Source organism: Daphnia pulex, chromosome 8, assembly GCF_021134715.1.
Source record: "Daphnia pulex isolate KAP4 chromosome 8, ASM2113471v1".
NCBI lineage: Eukaryota > Metazoa > Arthropoda > Branchiopoda > Diplostraca > Daphniidae > Daphnia > Daphnia pulex.
Window position 1 is genome coordinate 5,798,754 of NC_060024.1, and position 16,978 is coordinate 5,815,731.

The following is a 16,978-nucleotide window of genomic DNA, read 5'->3' on the forward strand; positions in this document are numbered from 1 at the left end:
AATAATTTGCTGTTATTCCGAATATTTTCAAGCATTTTCGTACTGTGATGAAACTGATGAAAAGTATATCGCTTCGCAGCGGTAATCATTAATTTTTCTCGAGTTTGTACATAGTCAAGTGTCAAATAGTTACTTTTTAAGCCATATAATAGGATACAGCTGCTATTTGTCTTCATAGTGAGAGATGAAGCTTCAACGTCATCTTTCAGACTTTAGTGTATTTCGTAGAAGTGAAAAACAAAATAGAAACGAATTTTTTAATCTTGCTTTTCTAGCTCCATTTCGAATCATAAATCAGTCTCAGCCAAGTTCGCTTCAACCCAGGCATCGATGCGACGGTTTAATTCGGGGCTAAAGTGATTTTTCCAATCACCTGTTTTACCTTTAAATTTTGTTTATCACGATTCATAATTAGATTTTGAAATTATAAAGTCCGCGATAGAATTTTCCGTTGTGATATTTGTTGTATACCTTTCCGAATGAAGGCTCCGTCTTGGTTCATGAATCCGATTTTCTTTCCGATTTCAAAGTTGACTGATTCATTTTTGGAAATGTTGTCGAATTTCAGATGCTCCAAAAGTTTAATCATTTTCTCCTCGGTTAGTGGTTTCCCCAGAAATGTAGCCACCTTTTCGACTTCACCGCGCAGATCCTGTAGAAAATCAGCAATTTTTTTTTTAAATAAAATATATTGGGCTATTCTGCATTCTCATTGATTAATTCTATTAAACTGCACTATATTTACCGTCATCAGTCAACGATTGCAAACAGTTCTATTTTATACCTTTTTCATGTCTTCATAAAATATGAAAAGCATGTTGGGGTGACTGCGCTTAGTCCAAGCGTCCAAAATGTGCGGAAAATACGGGCAGAATATTACTGTATAAATGAGCAACAAAAATAAGGTTTATAATAAAAAAGAAAGAAATTTAAAAACAAAATACTTAGTCAAGCTTTCATCAAATCAAACACAAAGGCCTGCAGCCGTTAGTTATTTAGAATGAAGAGAAATATGCGACAACCAAGTTATTGCACCTTGATCCTTCATGAAATAGTCGGCGAAATTTTCAAGGTTTCCGTCACAACCTTGCATCTTCATGAGCTTGTGATGGTGGTAGAACGAAACAATGACGTCTTTAGGATTCCGAGCTACGTACACCACCTTCAATTCAACGTAATATTTTAATATTATTTTTTAATCATTTCTAAATATTACGCTAGTGGCACAACACCAAGAGAGGAACAATTATTTGACGTAAGACAATTAGCCCTGCCAATTTAATTTCCTATTGCCGACTCTAAAATTTATTTTCAGCCAAATAAAGAACAAAGCGCAATACATTTTCATACCTTGCATGTGTCGAGCAATTTGGGCGGAAGTAAAAAGAATGGAAGGTGACTCTTGATGACTCTCGGCGAAGTCATTTGATCAATAGCGCTTACAGGAGGCATAAATTCAGACATCTCCGGCGGAGAGGACTCCATACTTTCGACGCGAGACACTCTGCATACATATCGTTCAAAAAATAACGACTGATCACTCAAGCACTATTGCGATTATTATATTAAAGAAAATTGTATAATACTCGAGAAACGGAGCTCGAACGGTCAGCGGCGATTGTTTCGCCAGTTCGGCGTCGCAATCGTTGATCAACATCCAAACCATTTCCTGAGTCCAAGTGGTTCCTTTATTGATGAAAAAGAAAATTATTATTCATTTAAAACTTCAATCAATTGACAACAAGTTGAATGATTTTTACCACATTTTGGGAAGGTAACCACCCAGGCATCGTCTTTTCTTATCTGGAAATCAAGAAATTCGTCGTAGTTTCGACCGAATTCCGGAGTGAGGACGAATCCACCCGGTTCACTCCGAAACCTTCAGAGAGGATGAAATTGTCGGTAAATGGAGCAGTCTTGGATTCAGGTATGGAATGGAACTGAAATTTGGGGACCGATTTTTCTTTCTCTTGGTCGACAATCGCTTCAGATATTTTCTGCACTTCTTCAGTCATGGTGGTAATTGAATAATTGATCGAAAAAAAAATTAGTGGTTATGTGTCTGGTGTTATGTTACAAACTGCACTGCGATTTTATAGGCTTGGGGAGGCTCGTTATTACGGTTTTGGTCGCATGAAAATGAAATTTGTCTGATAAGGTTTAATCTTTTGGGATGATGAGATTTGTTATCGGTGACTGTTTTCAATTCAACGTTGAACAGCAAATAAACTCTATAGCCTTTCATCAAAAATTTAAAAAAAATGCCCTTTTTTTTTTAAATGGAGAAGTGCGTTGCAGAGATGCACATCAGCTATCCGTAATTTTTTCTTGTTGCACTAGTTGTGGTGGCCAACGAACTGAAACACAGTAGGTGTTAAGCTTTACCATGATGGCTTGCATTTTTGACAACTTGACAGACATCTATATGTGGTAAGGAACGACAAGGTTACGCAACTTGAAAAAAAGGGACTAAACGAGGAAGAAAACGGCGGCAAAACGAACAATTTAATCAAATTGAACAAAGTTAACGTCAATAAGATATTGAGAAAGAGGTGGGTAAAAAAAGAAAAGGAGAGTAAAAAAAGATCAAAATTGCCGCAAAATTTGGAAAGGGACCGCAAAAAGGCCCAAAGGTGATGACCTTGCCGATCCAGGTGTTTGGAGAAAAAATAGGATACGTTTGCCTTTACTCATTTGACATTGAGACCCAGCTGAGACGTTCAAAGAAAAATCTAGAATGAACATTTTACAACGAAAGGGCGTGGTTTTTGGCTTGAGGGCATATTGGTGAAAGTCAAATCTAATCGAGTCGTCAAGTTTATGTCTTGATAGTAACAAGTGCGTATTTCAGCGAGCTTGATTTTATCAATCGGTGGGCGGAAAAGACTTTTTCCCTTGTTCATTTCAACGTGAATCTCCCAATGCATTCTAGTCAAGGTAATTATTTTAACAGTTTTTATTCTGTTCATTCAATCAGTTGTCTTTCAGTCAGACCACGCCGACCACAATCAGACTCTAGTTTTATGCGCACTGTAATTTGTAATCAGGGATTAGCTATTAAATAACAGTCGTTTGTATTTTATACATTTTGAGTAAAGACTTATATTTTTACAGACGTACAGTTTGGACGTGATAAATCTGTTACTTGGAATGGGTGACTCCAGTTATTCACTGATTATGCAAAGTGGAAATCGGTCCCTTCCAGGTTTTTGTCAATCCATTCTTCAATGCGACGATTCATTTCCGGACTAAAGACGTTTTCCAAATGTTCCGGTTTGTTACAATCTGCCATTGAAACCAATTTTTATTTGAAACATACGAAATTACATTCCAATTTGTTGAGTTAGGTATGTCGTTACGCAGAGAACGTTGGTCAGGTTTCTCCAATAGGCCGATACTTTTAGCCATTTTTTCGTAGTTGATACATTCGTTGTTGGCGAAAGTTTCCAGGTCCAGATGTTGACATACATCCGCCAGCTGTTTCTCCGTCAGTTGTTTCTTGAGAAATTTGGCTATTTGTATCACTCCCTCGCGTAAATCCTATATAAATAAATATCCAGTAATGGTTCTTACAAACAGACTGTTTGGGCCTATTATATGTTAAATAATGGTTGATTAATTTTTTAAAATATTAGCTTCTATACCTTTCTTAGATCTTCGTAGAGCAGGAAAAGCATATTGGGATGATTGCGTTTAGACCAAGCGTCCAGAACGTGAGGGAAGTACGGCGAGTAATAAACTGTCAGGTGTAAATAAAATAATAGCTGAGTTTTAGTTATAAGTTTAGTTTTAGTACCTTCATCGTTCATGAAATACTGGGCGAAAAGTTCCACATCTCCGAGGAAGCCATGCCTATTGAACAGTTTGTGGTGATGAAAGTAGGAAACAATCACGTCCTTAGGGTGCCGCACGACGTAAATGACCTAAAAAGGAAATCAATCAAATCAGAATCTTTTCAATTTGTGCATAGGCCTAACTCGGCATATTAACCAATACAAATCTTAAGAGATATTTAATTTTTACAAGCTTATATCAATTATACTTTTGAGATGTCAAGAAGTTGAGGATGTAGAAGGCTAAATGGCAAGTGGCTCTTGATGACCCGAGGCGACGGAATCCTCTCGATGACGTTCACTTTGGGCACCATCACATGCACTTCCGGCGGAGCACTCTGCAATGAGGCTATGCGAGACGCCCTTTCATGTTAAAAAAAATTTTAATTGTTGAATAGAATTTGCGCTCGTAAAATTCAAAAATAGTTTCCTATAATCGATTCAAATCCTTTGAAATTTTGGCGGTATTTTTTTAAAAATAATAATCAAACTGACTCGAGGTATGGAGAACGGATAAACAATGGATTTCTCCGGGCGACTTCTACGTTGCAATTGTTGGCCACCATCCAAACTAGTTCTTGAGTCCATGTCGTCCCTTTAATTTTGGTAAAACAAAACAACAAAATTCCCGCTTGCATTTCTTTTAAAAAATAATAAAATGCCAAATTGACCATGCATACCACATTTGGGAAATGTCAGCATCCAGACGTCATCTTTGCGCGGTTGGAAGTAGAAGAATTCGTGAGCGTGATGGCCAAACTCTTGAGAAATGACGAATCCTCCCGGCTCGCTGCGGGCAACGCCTCCTGCGTAGTGAGGGAAATGGTCGGTGAACGGGCCAGCGAGCTTCGATTGCGTGATCAAATTGAATTTCACTCGGTGCGCCGATTTCGAATGCCGTCGCTTGTGCTGGCCCACTACTCCTACGTCCGCCATCTCACCAAGTCGTGGACATATGGACGATTCACAACCGCTGGCGTACGAGTCAAATATAAAATTGACTATTTGTTTTCTCATCTCCGCGCAGTTGAAAGTTCCAACAGGTTTTCGAGGACGACGGCGGGAACGAGATAAAAATGTGCGCCCATTTAGACCATTCTATATCACACAACGAGAGTGCGCAATACATAGGAGCGTGTCCTGTGCACAGTGTCAGGCGTGGTTATCTTTGATATGAAACAAAAAAGTCATGGATTTTCAGATAGTGTAGCTATGTATACCTTTCACAGGAGGTGTAGTGGGAGACTCAATAGATTAGGCGTGAGTCTTACTATATAACGGTATACAAGCATAGCCGAATTTTGATTTTAAAAGGAAAAAATTAAATGGGCCAGCACCGAAATGAATTCCATCTTCTAATAGCTTTAGAAATTTCAATGGTATATCTTTTTACTTCATCTTGCGCATGAGTGTGCATATGTTAAAAGGTGTGCAGTATTTGTCGACGTGTATCGGTGATTTACTGCTCATTCATTTCACGTCTGGAAGGAAGAGAACGACTCTGTTTGACAGCAGTAATGTTCAGAGACGGTCGACGGACAATATCCAAGGGTTGTATAGTCAATGGGACTCGACTCCTTTTGTTCATTTGAACCCGGGAGGTGTGACGTGTAGTGTGGTGAATCAATTTGGAAAATGCTATTCTTTAAATTCGTCACTTGTCTACAGGTTAGTTGAATTGAATTTGCATGTTATAATCTAAATTTCTGGCAATTTTTTAAAGTCAAAATGTGTTTTCATCCTATACCATTGAAGCTAGCGCTCTATTTGATGTTTGGCGCTCTTCTCTACTTCCCGGTGCGACTGGCCAATATCAAGATGGAAATTGTCAATCTGATTGCGTCAAAATTGACTACCAGTGCAAGCGTTGCTCCGGTTGGAACTCATCCAATCATGGCGGAATCGATCGAAATTGCTGCAGCAGAAATTCAAGCTGACGAAGAGATAATGATAAGCGGAATTATTCCACCCGCAATTATGCTTCGCCCATTGACAGTTTGCAGCACAAGTAACTATGAATCTATTTACTTGTGATGAAGAATAATTTTACTGAGAATTTAACTTATTTTAGATGGCTGTGGGACTTGTGAAAATCAAACGAGTCAAGGTGGAATTATTTCTTCTCCCGATTATCCAGAAGACTACGGCAACGATCGTGCTTGCGTTTACACCATTCGAGTGAGCAACGACCAGAAAATTCAACTATCTTTTACTGTGTTCCACGTCGAGTTTCATTACGACTGGATTGACGTAAGTTACTGCTATTTGCTTGCTGCTTATAAGGTCATCTGATAAAAGATTTGTTTTTTTTAGATTTATGATGGAATAACACCATCTCAGATTTCACCGAACATTACGCTAGGTTTCTCTTTAACCGGATACGACTTATTACCGATAGACAGGAATTCTACTTTGAACGTGATGACGATTCACTTTGTATCGGATCACGATAATTCCGAGCTGCCAATGGGGGAAATTGCTCGATGGCAAGCGAAATATACGGCGATCTGAATCTGCATGATCTGATTTGCGGGAAAAATTGACAAGCTAGGTTTCAAATTTTGGACGGAAATTGAAAATTGAAAATTGAAATTACTAACTATTATACATTTTTGAGATTAATTCAAAAGACCTGCGTCAATTGTCAATTGCATTTCCAATAAATACCATACAAGGCGATATAAGGTGTGTGCATGGGCTGCGTCTAGTGTGTATAAAAAAAATACCGTTGACAGAAGAAACAATTTTGAACTTGAAACCAGATAAATAAAATCAACAACGGCCAAACTGGATGTAGTATCCGTCAAGCTAAAAAATATTAAATTATTTTTTTTTCCAGGAGTGTCCATGCCCTAGTGTCCGTAAATAATTTGCTGTCAAGACTGCTCATCCGCTTATCCGTAATAATGGTGACCTCCTCCGTAATGTCTTCGTCATTTTCATGAAACAAAAAAAATTACGTTAATTATTTACATTTATCTATTTCAAATTTTGAAGATGAATGAAGTAAAATTACCCGTGTCCATGTCCACCATATCGGCCGTAGCCTCCGTGATGGCCATGACCGCCGTAATGATGGTGGTGATGACCTGTACAAAAACAAATTATATTAATTCATTATTATTCAACACTCAAAAAATAGCAAGGAATTCAAAAGGTAAACGACATTTCAATCTAATATTTATTTTTACCTCCGCCGTGTAAAAGCTTTTTAGCTAGCAGGAGACCCAAAATGGGAGAGCGTTTCTGACGTTCATCAGCCTCTGCTACCAGTGCGACGACCACCAGCACAAACAGCAAACCGAAAAACACCTTCAGCATAATAATGAAATCCAAAATAATTAAAAAACCGTCCCAAAAGAGCTGAATGGATATGAAAATGAATTCAACACTCACCAAACTTCGACGACTCATCTTGATTGGTTATAACGTTTGTAAGCTCGGAGCAGATGTGGCGTTTGCTGCCGAGCTGTTACGTCCTTTTATACACAACAGAGACATACGTCAGGTGGCATAGCGGCGAACGTGTCTCATACGCACCAGGAGCGAATAGAGGGTCATTCACACACACACACACAAAAGAACTGATGGTTTAAACCGGCTATGCACGAAGAATGCAGGTTCTTCCCCTTTTACAAAAATACAAAAGTATACCAAGGATTTTAAAAATTCAAGGTCTTTATATATATACTCCCATCCGGCACGAAGTTGCAGGTTTTTTTCTTCAATATACAATAAGTATTTAACCAAGTTAGAGACATTCGCAGCATCATGTGACGACAGCTGCCTCACGATTTTGGCTGGCCGTCCGCTCGGTCGCATTATATTTTCCGCAATTTCTTATAAGCGCTTCAAGTGATGGACTGGTGATGGATTTTCCCCACTTTTGCATCATACGTATAGTGCAACACAATAACAATATTCTTCCGTCACGCTTCAACTTGTTTATTCGAGGAATGACCATCATTATTAGCTGCCACTGCATTTTTCAATTTCCGCTTGGTGGATAAGCGTGCCCACCGCCATAACCAAGAATGCATTTAATATTATGTGATGTATACTGAACGCAATTCTCCGTTGTTATAATGGTGTTCGGGTCATTCAAATGTGTAAAACCAGCACTTGTCTAATGCCAGAAATCAACAAGCGGTTCTTTGGTTATTTGAAAAAATATGGAACTGATGGCCGCTGCTGGCGAGGGGAAAATTTTGGTATTCCATCATGTCGACGACCGGTTGAACCAGCTCAGCCAAAAACCGACTTATTACCAGGCCCATCTGTTGTGTGTATGTACGTAGTTTGTCTCTAGCTGGAAAAGCCGAACATTTATTTTTTGTTTCGAGAATGAAAGATGACGTCATAATTAAAACGTCAGTTTGCGCTCGTTAATCCTGGATCCACGGTCGCCCTTGAATGTTTAGAGCATCTTCAAAGCATAACGTGAATATTGAAAGATATTAGACCTTGAAGATTTATGCGCACATAAATGCAATACGCTTTAGAATGTAACAAACGTTTTACGGTAAAATGCTGACTGCATTATATATACGAGCTATTATCGTATGCAAACGTTTCTTCGAGCCTCTTATGTTTTCCATTTAAAGAATTGAGATAGCAGCCTAATCGGACAAAAAGATCTTGATGCCTTATACCTTTTAAGGCTGCACCTTAGAAAAATCGAGAAAAATAAATGGTAATAGCAACCGGGAAACACGTAGCTCGGGATTTCTATAGCGATGCAATCTTCAGAATCAAGTTAACTTGCTACGACCCAAAGCAGTAAGGGAATTGAAATTTGGTGATTCATTTTTTTATAATGTCGCACTGATTAAAAGATAGATGAATAGATCACTTTGTTTATTCACGCAAATTTCTTCAAAGCGCGATTTTACATAAGTTACCAAGAAAAATTCACCAATTCAGTGAAGGAATTCACATTTTCAAGCTTTAGGTATTTATAGTTTAAAATTAAACATTTTCGACAAGCCCGGCTAGCTCAGTCGGTAGAGCATGAGACTCTTAATCTCAGGGTCGTGGGTTCGAGCCCCACGTTGGGCGAATTCTTTTTCTTTTTTTAGCAACTTAAAACAATCCTTTCAAAAATATGTCGATTTTTTAGAAATCTATAAAATTCAAGTTTATCTGCGTAGTGATAAGCGAGGTGATAAGCAATTAAGCACCAAACAAAAAAAAAAAATCTTATCGGCTATTCTTATCGGCTATTGTTTTATCGGTTTTCTTTTACATTAGTATAGTCTCTTTTCAAATATCAATAATTTTTGAATCGAAAAGTCTATTTTTAATTACATTAAGTTTCAACCTTTTTTTATGTTCATTCAAGCCATAGCGAGCCATAGCGTATATTAACTGAAGGTGTCGCACAGCTTTAGTCCGTTTTATTTAACAGCGACATAAGAAAACGACAATAAGGCAATTGCTATCCCAAGAGACTAAAAAATGTTTTTGAGGAAAGAAATTTCTTTATGCTGAAATGAAAGTTATTCTAGAAAATTATTTCGACATAATAAATAAATATTTATACCTTTATTTAGTTGCTCTAAACGTAGGCTTGTTAGCTCAGTTGGTTAGAGCGCCGTGCTAATAACGCGGAGGTCATGAGTTCGATCCTCTTACGAGCCATTCTTTTTTAATTCCTGTTGAAATTTTCAGGACAAGGCAGATTAACAACACGGTTACTGCCAAAAACTATTAATTCAGAATTGTTTTTATCGATGTCAAGATTACATATGAAAATCATTGATTATTTTTTCATTTAGCTTGACGGTATGGCCACAGAATAGTAGAGCTTTTAAAATATAACTTAACTTGACGACGCTAAAGCCCTATTGTTGTTTCAAATTCAAATAACTATCAAGTTGACATAACGGTCAAACATTAAAAGATCAAGTCAAAACTGGCTTATTCACGAAATTCTTGACTAAATATTTTCATTTCACATATAACCTAAATAAGAAAATAAAAACAATTCAAAATAATCCGATCCAAGTATCCAATTTTCTTTGTATTACTCATGACTTCACGAGACAAATTAAAACAACCATTTATACTGAATAAAAAAACATACGGTAACGGTAATCAATTCCGGGTTATTGTCTCAACATCAAAGTTAATCAACTGAACGCAAATACTTCCAGAAGCATTAAATTACACAGTTGAATTAGAAGCACGAAGAACGATCGAAAAGTGTAACGGTTCGGCGGGTTCGCATTAACGGTACGTTGCGTCGGCTATTGGCCTATTGCAATCAATACAATTTCAATTTCCTGTTGAACGTCCGTGCACAAGACTACGGCGAAGTTGGTCCAGTTGTGGCAATTCGGATTTTCTCGCAACAAAATTTTTCTTCGACTGTTCGAATACATCTCGAGTCTTAGTAATCTTGCAACGGACATCAAATACCTTGCGAATCGACTTCACTTCAACGCTGAACCCATTCAAAGGTCCTTTGCTCTTCAACTCGGCAGCGAAAACACGACAATCAGCAAGTTTACGGATTTCGCGGTAGATCATGCGTTTCTCAGGTGAGCGCAGAAAACGTTCAATTTCAGGATAAGAGGAAAGCGTTGCTTCAGATTGGCACCAATTGAATACAGGCATCTTGAGAGATTTCGAATGCTCCAGCCAGTAATCAAGGATTAGAATACACGGAGTAAATACAGCAGACGACTTGAAGATAGCTTGCTGGACGTCGACGTTTCTCAAGAAAACGCGCACAAATTCATGACTTTTTTCGGAAACAAACGAGGCGCAAATTTTAGACGCAAAGGTTGCCCAGAACTGGCCGTCGTTCAGTCGCAAAAGACAGTGGATAATTTTCAATTTGACGCCTTCGGCATTGTTAACTAGCGAGACGAAATCTTGGTCCAAAAAGAATTTGCAGGTAAGGCGATAGCACTCGGACGATGCTCCCAATTCCCAAATGACCGGCGACGAAAGGATGATTCTCAGCAAACAAGTCTTCGAGGTCTCTGGCTCACGGCAAATGTTGGAGATAAATATTTGAAGCCACTCAGCATTTCCACGCAGAACGTACAATTTCAACAAGTCGACCACCATATCTTTGATGAAACCAATGACGGTTGTTTGGTCGTCGTCGTCGTAGTACGAATTTTCCGATTGACCTTTGAAAATTTCACACTGAAGCAAAGCCTTGCACAGTTGGTCAAAGAGAAAGCGACAGGATTCGATATCCTTGAAGCGAGAAGCTAGCTGGCCTTCTAAATCGAGTAGCAGACGACACTGAAGCAAGTGATTCAGTTTGGGAAACAGGGACACGAAAGAAATCATTCTTTCACGATTGGAGGTTTGCGGGTTAGTCTCAAGTGACAGGATCAAGTTCAAAAAGGATTCGACACCGACCCGTTTCAACTTAGCTGCTTGCTCAGCTTCGATGTTTACCAATGAAGTAGAAATTTGGTTCCCAACCATATTAGCTCCTTCCACGCAATTGACATCCAGAAAGCATTGGGCCAGTTGACATATCGGTGCTAGCTGCTTGATGACACGATGAGGAGATGTCATCTTTTTAATCAGACCCATACAGTCTTCCAAACCTGTAAAAAAGAGGAGAATGTTAGTAAATTAAGTCAAATGTTTCAAAGAAATAAAAAGACGAAACTTGCCAGTGACTCGAGAGATGAAATCGCTGATTGCTTTAGCCACTTTTTCGCTTTTGATTCCTTCGAAGGGTTTGTACTTGTCGAATTTAGATTCGCGTTTAAAATCACGGCCGAGGATCTTCAAGATTTCGAGACCTTCTTCACGTGCACGCAACGCGATACAGAGACGAAGCAGTCTCGAAGTCAATTCGCCTTTCTGTTCAGCCTTTTCGACCCAATCGCCCCAAATTTTTTCAGGTTCCTCGCAGCAGACGGACATTATTTTCTTGAAATCTTCAACGGCGGTTTTCCAATTTTCTTCGGCCTCTTGAGAACCTTTTTTAGCTGAAGCCAAACTCAACAAATTTTCCACGCCGTCGAGGAGCAAATGAAGATCATAACGGCAATACATTTGGAACGATTGATGCTTCGGCCAAATCACCAAAATAAAGTTGTTTTGTGTGCTGTACAACGATCTGTCATCGTCTGTATCATTTTCTTCGTCTGAATCTTCGTCTGAACCTTCTTCGAATGAGTCTTCATAATCCGAGTCTCCAAATCCATTATCTCGCCCCAACTTCTCTACTATTTGAGCTCTTTTACTGTCAAACGTCAGAAATTTTCGAAGAGGTCCTACAAGTTGGTCCCGCCATGAAACTCCGAGGCTCAATTTCCGAGATACGTCATTCGAATCTATCCAGCGTGTAATTTCGACAGTATGCGATTCATAACGCTGACGTCCTAGATAGTCATGATTTTCGCCTTTATCCTTGACAACTGCAAGATGAACTTCGAGAAAACAGCAATTCTGAAGAATGTTGGCTAACTCTAGGTCGGCTCCCCGTAGACAATCAAACTTGAATTTCTCGACGTGATAGTTTTCGTTTAGAACGAAGTACAGGACATCATTTTCGCCCGGCTCTTCGCCATCACGAAAATCGTCGAAGTCCATTTCCAAGTTGTCAAATTCATTTTCTCCATCAGATTCGTAAGAAATCCTATACTTCTTCGTCGCTGGCTTGTGTGCTTTTCCGGACTCAGAAACTGTCTTGCTTTCGGTTTCAGTTATGGACACGGTGCAGTCTTGACCAGTTTCAATTGGGAAGTTGATCGTTTGATGAGGGATCCAATGAGCGAGTGCCTCTTCAATATCCTTCCAGGCGCCGATGAAATACGGGAAATCTTTTGAATCAACAGGTATCTTGCTATTCTTCGAGATAAGGTTGAAGACGAGGGACAGTTTCCAGCCTCGTGTAATTGGTTCTATGGAGTAATCGCAGTTGCCATAATACGCTGACAAGTAGAAACTCTTGTCGCTATTTTTTTGACTGTCCAACATTTTTGTTACTCCTCTAAATGTGATTGTAGCACATCCTCCCTCATGGCCACCTTCTACTGGTAATTGAAGGGTGGCTGTGCCGAATGTACCTGCATACACCAAATAACAAATATGAAATACAACAAAGGAATACACTTGTGACTTGATAGGATTACCTGGTTCTTTCTCAAAGTTAAAATCATGTTTGTAGTAGCCTTCAGTTTCGTACAACATCAACTTATCTAACTTTGCTTGAACATTCATCGATGCAGCTGGTAACCCCAGGTGTTGGACGATCAATGATGACAAATTGAGCTTCTCAAGAGCTGTCGAAAGTTGACTCAAGGAATCAATTTGCAATTGCTGACTTTTGGAAGGATAATTAAAGTGTTTAGATCCTTTACCACATGGTGCTTGTTCAAATATGGCTTTTAGTCTTTCAATGTCCTAATTGTTTAATTCAAAACTATTAGCTTAACTCAAATGCATTTTATGTGAAAGCAAGTTTACCTGAATAGACACCGGTATTGAAATGTCCCCAAATTCATCTAATTTCAGAGCTCTCAGTGTAAAATCTTTTGTAAGAATTTGCTTGCCAAATGAAAAACATAATTTTTTTTCTTTCTTTAGAAGTTTCAGTTGAACAGCTTTTGCAAGGAGTTTTTTATCAACAAAAAACCCATTAGTTTCCTCTTCAGAACCATCAGAACTCACAGAATAGGAAGCCATCTTTAATCTTTAGTCACTGGCTTGCAAAGGGGTTCCCTAGAACGTTGCCAGTCTAGGGACACAAATCCTTAAAAAAAAAATAAAAGTCCCCAGAAAAATCCCTAAATACATTTTTTTCAATATCCCTAAATATTACCCTAGAATTTTCAGTAAATGTTATTTTTATTTTTTATCCGTTTTCATTTCCGCGATTAGCCACTTGGTGGCTCTCATAACATGTCTTAAAAACAAAAAAAAAATAGCGGGAATAGCAATTTGGCACCAGTGGTGCCATATCTATCACTCACTAACCATAAAACCCTTAACGACTAATCAAATAAGGCGAAAATTTTTTTAAATCCCTAGTATTTTTTAAATCACCCTAGACAAACCCTAGACCCTAGATTTCAAAATTTTCCCCCTAGATTGAAAAAAAGGTCCAAAATCCCCCTAAAAAGGGAAATATCCCTAGAAGTGGAAGCACTGGATACCATAATGGTAATCTGTGTAGAGCAGTCAGCAGTGTTGCCACCTTGAAATTTTTTCATCCCCAAACCATAGACAAAGACCACTGGTTGATGCTGTGCTATCCTTTTAGCCCTATCCCTACTGACCCCGAGCTCCCGTATCGATTGTAGTGCCTCTAGCGGACAAAGTACTGTACTGCACCGAGGCTGCGAAGGGTTTTGCAGACGAAGATTGTTTTCCTTCTGTCTTGGTAAAATTCTTTGCTGGCGTTTAATAGTTTTAGGTAATTTTGCCTTAAAAATTTTTATTAAGAAGTCAAATTGTATTAAATTTTGACATTAGCTAATTACAAAAGCAGAGAAATCAATTGAATCATTGCAATTGAATAGAAGTAAGCAGAGTGTAGAGATGAAAACGTACACTAGAGGGCAGGACAAGTAATACGGGGCTGGAGAAATCGGAGGAAGGGTAGCAAGAATTCTGGCGACAGTTGGCCATGTTAATTTTCTTATGAAGAGCTTCAACCAGTGGTCTTTGTCTATGCCCAAACAAACGCCCAAAAAAATCCACATTTTTCCACATCACGATTTTTTCCGAAATTCCATGTGATTTCCCGTTCTTTTTTTGAAAAATCCAGTTTTTTCCATGTTTTTTGAAGTTTGAAAATATTTTTAGGTTAAATAGACCTCTTGCACCGTGCGGATAGCAGGATTCTTGTAGTCCGACAACGCTGCAATCCGCCATATTAATAAAACCACACCCTTTTTTTACATAGGCTCTTATGGAAGTATTTTTTCAAAGTGTTTTTTCTCTTAACTGGATAACAACTTCGACCAAAAAAAATATGGAAAAATACTACATCATTCAGGTAATCCGTAGCATGTAAGTTTCCCACTATTGAAGTAGTGGAAGTCATATTAATAAAATGTTTTGTACAGGGCATATGGGCATTGTTTACATATGTAGGACCCACAAATGTATAGTTTACTTATAACTTTTTAACATTTTCCCACTGAAACACTTCGTAATTGATTTTTCCAAATTATTTAGATAAATGTCCAAAAATCGTTTTCGTCCGACGAAAACTTGATTTTTGGCGAATTTTCAAAAAACCCGTTTTCCCATAAGCTTCTCTCAGCTGTGCGGAAACTTTAGGTAGCTACTGTATTCCCTCTTATGACTCTGGTAGAAAAAAATTTATCAACAAAAATATAGCGATTCAAATGTCTCATAATTATTGGGGTATTAAGAAGACGGCACTTTTTTTTTTATAAAGGTGTATATTCGCCAAGGCGAATGTTACCTGTATATTGACAGGAATAAAATATGAGCAGGTACAACAATAAAACAACGAGGAGATAAGGAAGAAACAAACAAACAAAGAGAGAAGAAGGATAAAACAGAGCTAAGATAAAATGTATGCAAATTACTATCCAAAATAAATATGCTGGTTGCCAGAGCGCATTGAAGCGTAATCAGGAGATAGAGGGCTCGGCGAGTATCAACTTTGCTAGCAGATCCACTTAAATACACGAGTAGATTAGAATCGAAATAAGCATGGCGGTAAGAAGGAAGACTATATTCGGATCCAGCAGAAAAGCAAACTGGGGCTGAGTGGACACATCCGACTGCTCTGACCAGACTGACCCACTGGTCCGATTATTCGCGAGGCTGACTGGTTTAGGGCCAGACCAATGAAACCTCGGACGACCGTAACGGCCACGGTCCGATTAAGGCGCCCGCTACAGCCAGTGGGCGTCACCCGGTCAGAGACCGCAGAGGCACACAAAGCGACCAGACACAACCAATTAGATGGTTCGAAAAGCGATGCATTAGTAAAGCCAGATTGACGGAAAGAGGCTTGTTAAGGTTAGGTAGAAGATGGTGGTCAAGACTGATGTTTGAAACGTTTGGTGATCGACAAAAAGTGTGATAAAGCCAGCCACAAAGGTTTGTGTTCTGAGAACGAATGAAGCGGGACTGACCACAGCAGATTTAGATTGGATGCGCATTCAATAAGGTTCTCTCTGTGAGCTATATAATTCGAACAGACAAAAATGACATGGTTGGCATCTTCTTCGTCACCGGACAAGCATGAGCAGAGTGGGGACGATTTCCTTTTAATTTTGAACAGGAATTTGTTTAGGATGCTCTGACCTGAGAGAAAACTACATAAGCAAAAAATGGGTTAGAGGAGAGTCTAGGATGGCAGCGGCTTCCACTGAGGGAAAGAATAATCGTGTCTGAGCACCAGTAGCGGCAGTAGACCAGATATGATTCCATAAAGTATAGATTTCTGAATGCAGTAATCTGTCTCTATGTAGACGCAGAGAGATGTCGACAAGTTTACAAGAAGTTAGAATTCTATCAGGAATGTCACCCACAATGAGTCGAGAAGACGGAGGCAGGAGGGCAGCATGCGTGGAGATCAACCTCTTTGTTACTATTTCCATTACTTTAAGGTGTAAGGGAATCATATTGGCAAGGACGAGAGCCGCATCCGTAGAGGTAGACTTGAACAGCCGACCTATGACTAGTGCGAAAGGGCGTTGCGCAGCTTTAAGGGAAGCAACAACCCGTTTTTTACGGATTGCTGAAGCCCAAACCGAGCAGTTGTACAGGATAATGGGAATAACAGAAGATTTGTACAGAAGTGAGATCGTGCTACGAGATAAGCCCCAGGACAACCGGCAACATTTCAGGATGAGGAACAACATTTTTTTAACCGCATTACATTTGATAGATATGTGTAGGTTCCAGCTTTGTTTGTCGTCGATTGTGATTCCGAGATACAAGCACGAACTTGACCTCGTTACTGTGATGTTATCCACAGTTAGAGACAGGGGTGGTAAGTTACGATAAGGAGAGAAGGTCAAAAAGAATGATTTGGCACCGTTGAAAACTAATTTGACGGAGAGACCCCAAGCTACTACTGCGTCGCATATTGTCTGAAGATGTGAGTGCGCCGAGGTGTAATCTTTATGCATGGTGCAGACCACAATATCATCCGCGTATGCAATGAAACAGAAAGG

At 39.1% G+C, this 16,978-nt stretch overlaps 5 protein-coding genes and 1 non-coding gene across 8 annotated transcripts; 2 read left to right on the plus strand and 4 right to left on the minus strand.

The window, feature by feature from the left end:
- Positions 1–206: 206 nt before the first annotated feature.
- On the minus strand, positions 207–2,103 carry LOC124199424 (sulfotransferase 1C3-like). Its single transcript, XM_046595234.1, has 7 exons — positions 1,761–2,103; positions 1,587–1,686; positions 1,351–1,504; positions 1,036–1,162; positions 785–879; positions 472–652; positions 207–382 (listed from the first exon to the last, which is right to left on the minus strand). Exons 2-7 carry the CDS (start codon positions 1,664–1,666, stop codon positions 288–290), a joined length of 732 nt encoding a protein of 243 aa, XP_046451190.1. The 5' UTR covers positions 1,667–1,686; positions 1,761–2,103; the 3' UTR covers positions 207–287.
- A 954-nt stretch (positions 2,104–3,057) lies between these two features.
- Positions 3,058–4,769, minus strand: LOC124199425 (luciferin sulfotransferase-like). 2 transcript variants are annotated; one of them, XM_046595237.1, is made up of 7 exons: positions 4,514–4,769; positions 4,329–4,428; positions 4,043–4,196; positions 3,797–3,923; positions 3,645–3,739; positions 3,360–3,540; positions 3,058–3,285 (listed from the first exon to the last, which is right to left on the minus strand). In XM_046595237.1, exons 1-7 carry the CDS (start codon positions 4,767–4,769, stop codon positions 3,176–3,178), a joined length of 1,023 nt encoding a protein of 340 aa, XP_046451193.1. In that variant the 3' UTR covers positions 3,058–3,175. The 2 variants fall into 2 exon arrangements, with proteins under 2 accessions (XP_046451193.1, XP_046451191.1); XM_046595235.1 differs by having other exon boundaries at positions 3,645–3,923.
- Positions 4,770–4,795: 26 nt separating this feature from the next.
- Positions 4,796–7,127, plus strand: LOC124199426 (cubilin-like). 2 transcript variants are annotated; one of them, XM_046595239.1, is made up of 4 exons: positions 4,796–5,501; positions 5,593–5,841; positions 5,905–6,083; positions 6,147–7,127. In XM_046595239.1, the coding sequence occupies exons 2-4, from the start codon at positions 5,604–5,606 to the stop codon at positions 6,342–6,344; spliced, it is 615 nt and encodes a 204-aa protein (XP_046451195.1). In that variant the 5' UTR covers positions 4,796–5,501; positions 5,593–5,603; the 3' UTR covers positions 6,345–7,127. The 2 variants fall into 2 exon arrangements, with proteins under 2 accessions (XP_046451195.1, XP_046451194.1); XM_046595238.1 differs by having other exon boundaries at positions 4,805–5,501; positions 5,589–5,841.
- On the minus strand, positions 6,515–7,360 carry LOC124199427 (zinc transporter 7-A-like). Its single transcript, XM_046595240.1, has 4 exons — positions 7,230–7,360; positions 7,025–7,145; positions 6,850–6,922; positions 6,515–6,761 (listed from the first exon to the last, which is right to left on the minus strand). The coding sequence occupies exons 1-4, from the start codon at positions 7,245–7,247 to the stop codon at positions 6,728–6,730; spliced, it is 246 nt and encodes an 81-aa protein (XP_046451196.1). The 5' UTR covers positions 7,248–7,360; the 3' UTR covers positions 6,515–6,727.
- Positions 7,361–8,818: 1,458 nt separating this feature from the next.
- Positions 8,819–8,891, plus strand: Trnak-cuu. Its single transcript has one exon. It is a non-coding gene; the product is annotated as a tRNA-Lys (tRNA).
- Positions 8,892–9,829: 938 nt separating this feature from the next.
- On the minus strand, positions 9,830–13,564 carry LOC124199428. Its single transcript, XM_046595241.1, has 4 exons — positions 13,281–13,564; positions 12,947–13,217; positions 11,477–12,880; positions 9,830–11,407 (listed from the first exon to the last, which is right to left on the minus strand). The coding sequence occupies exons 1-4, from the start codon at positions 13,497–13,499 to the stop codon at positions 10,110–10,112; spliced, it is 3,192 nt and encodes a 1,063-aa protein (XP_046451197.1). The 5' UTR covers positions 13,500–13,564; the 3' UTR covers positions 9,830–10,109.
- Between the last annotated feature and the right edge of the window lie 3,414 nt (positions 13,565–16,978).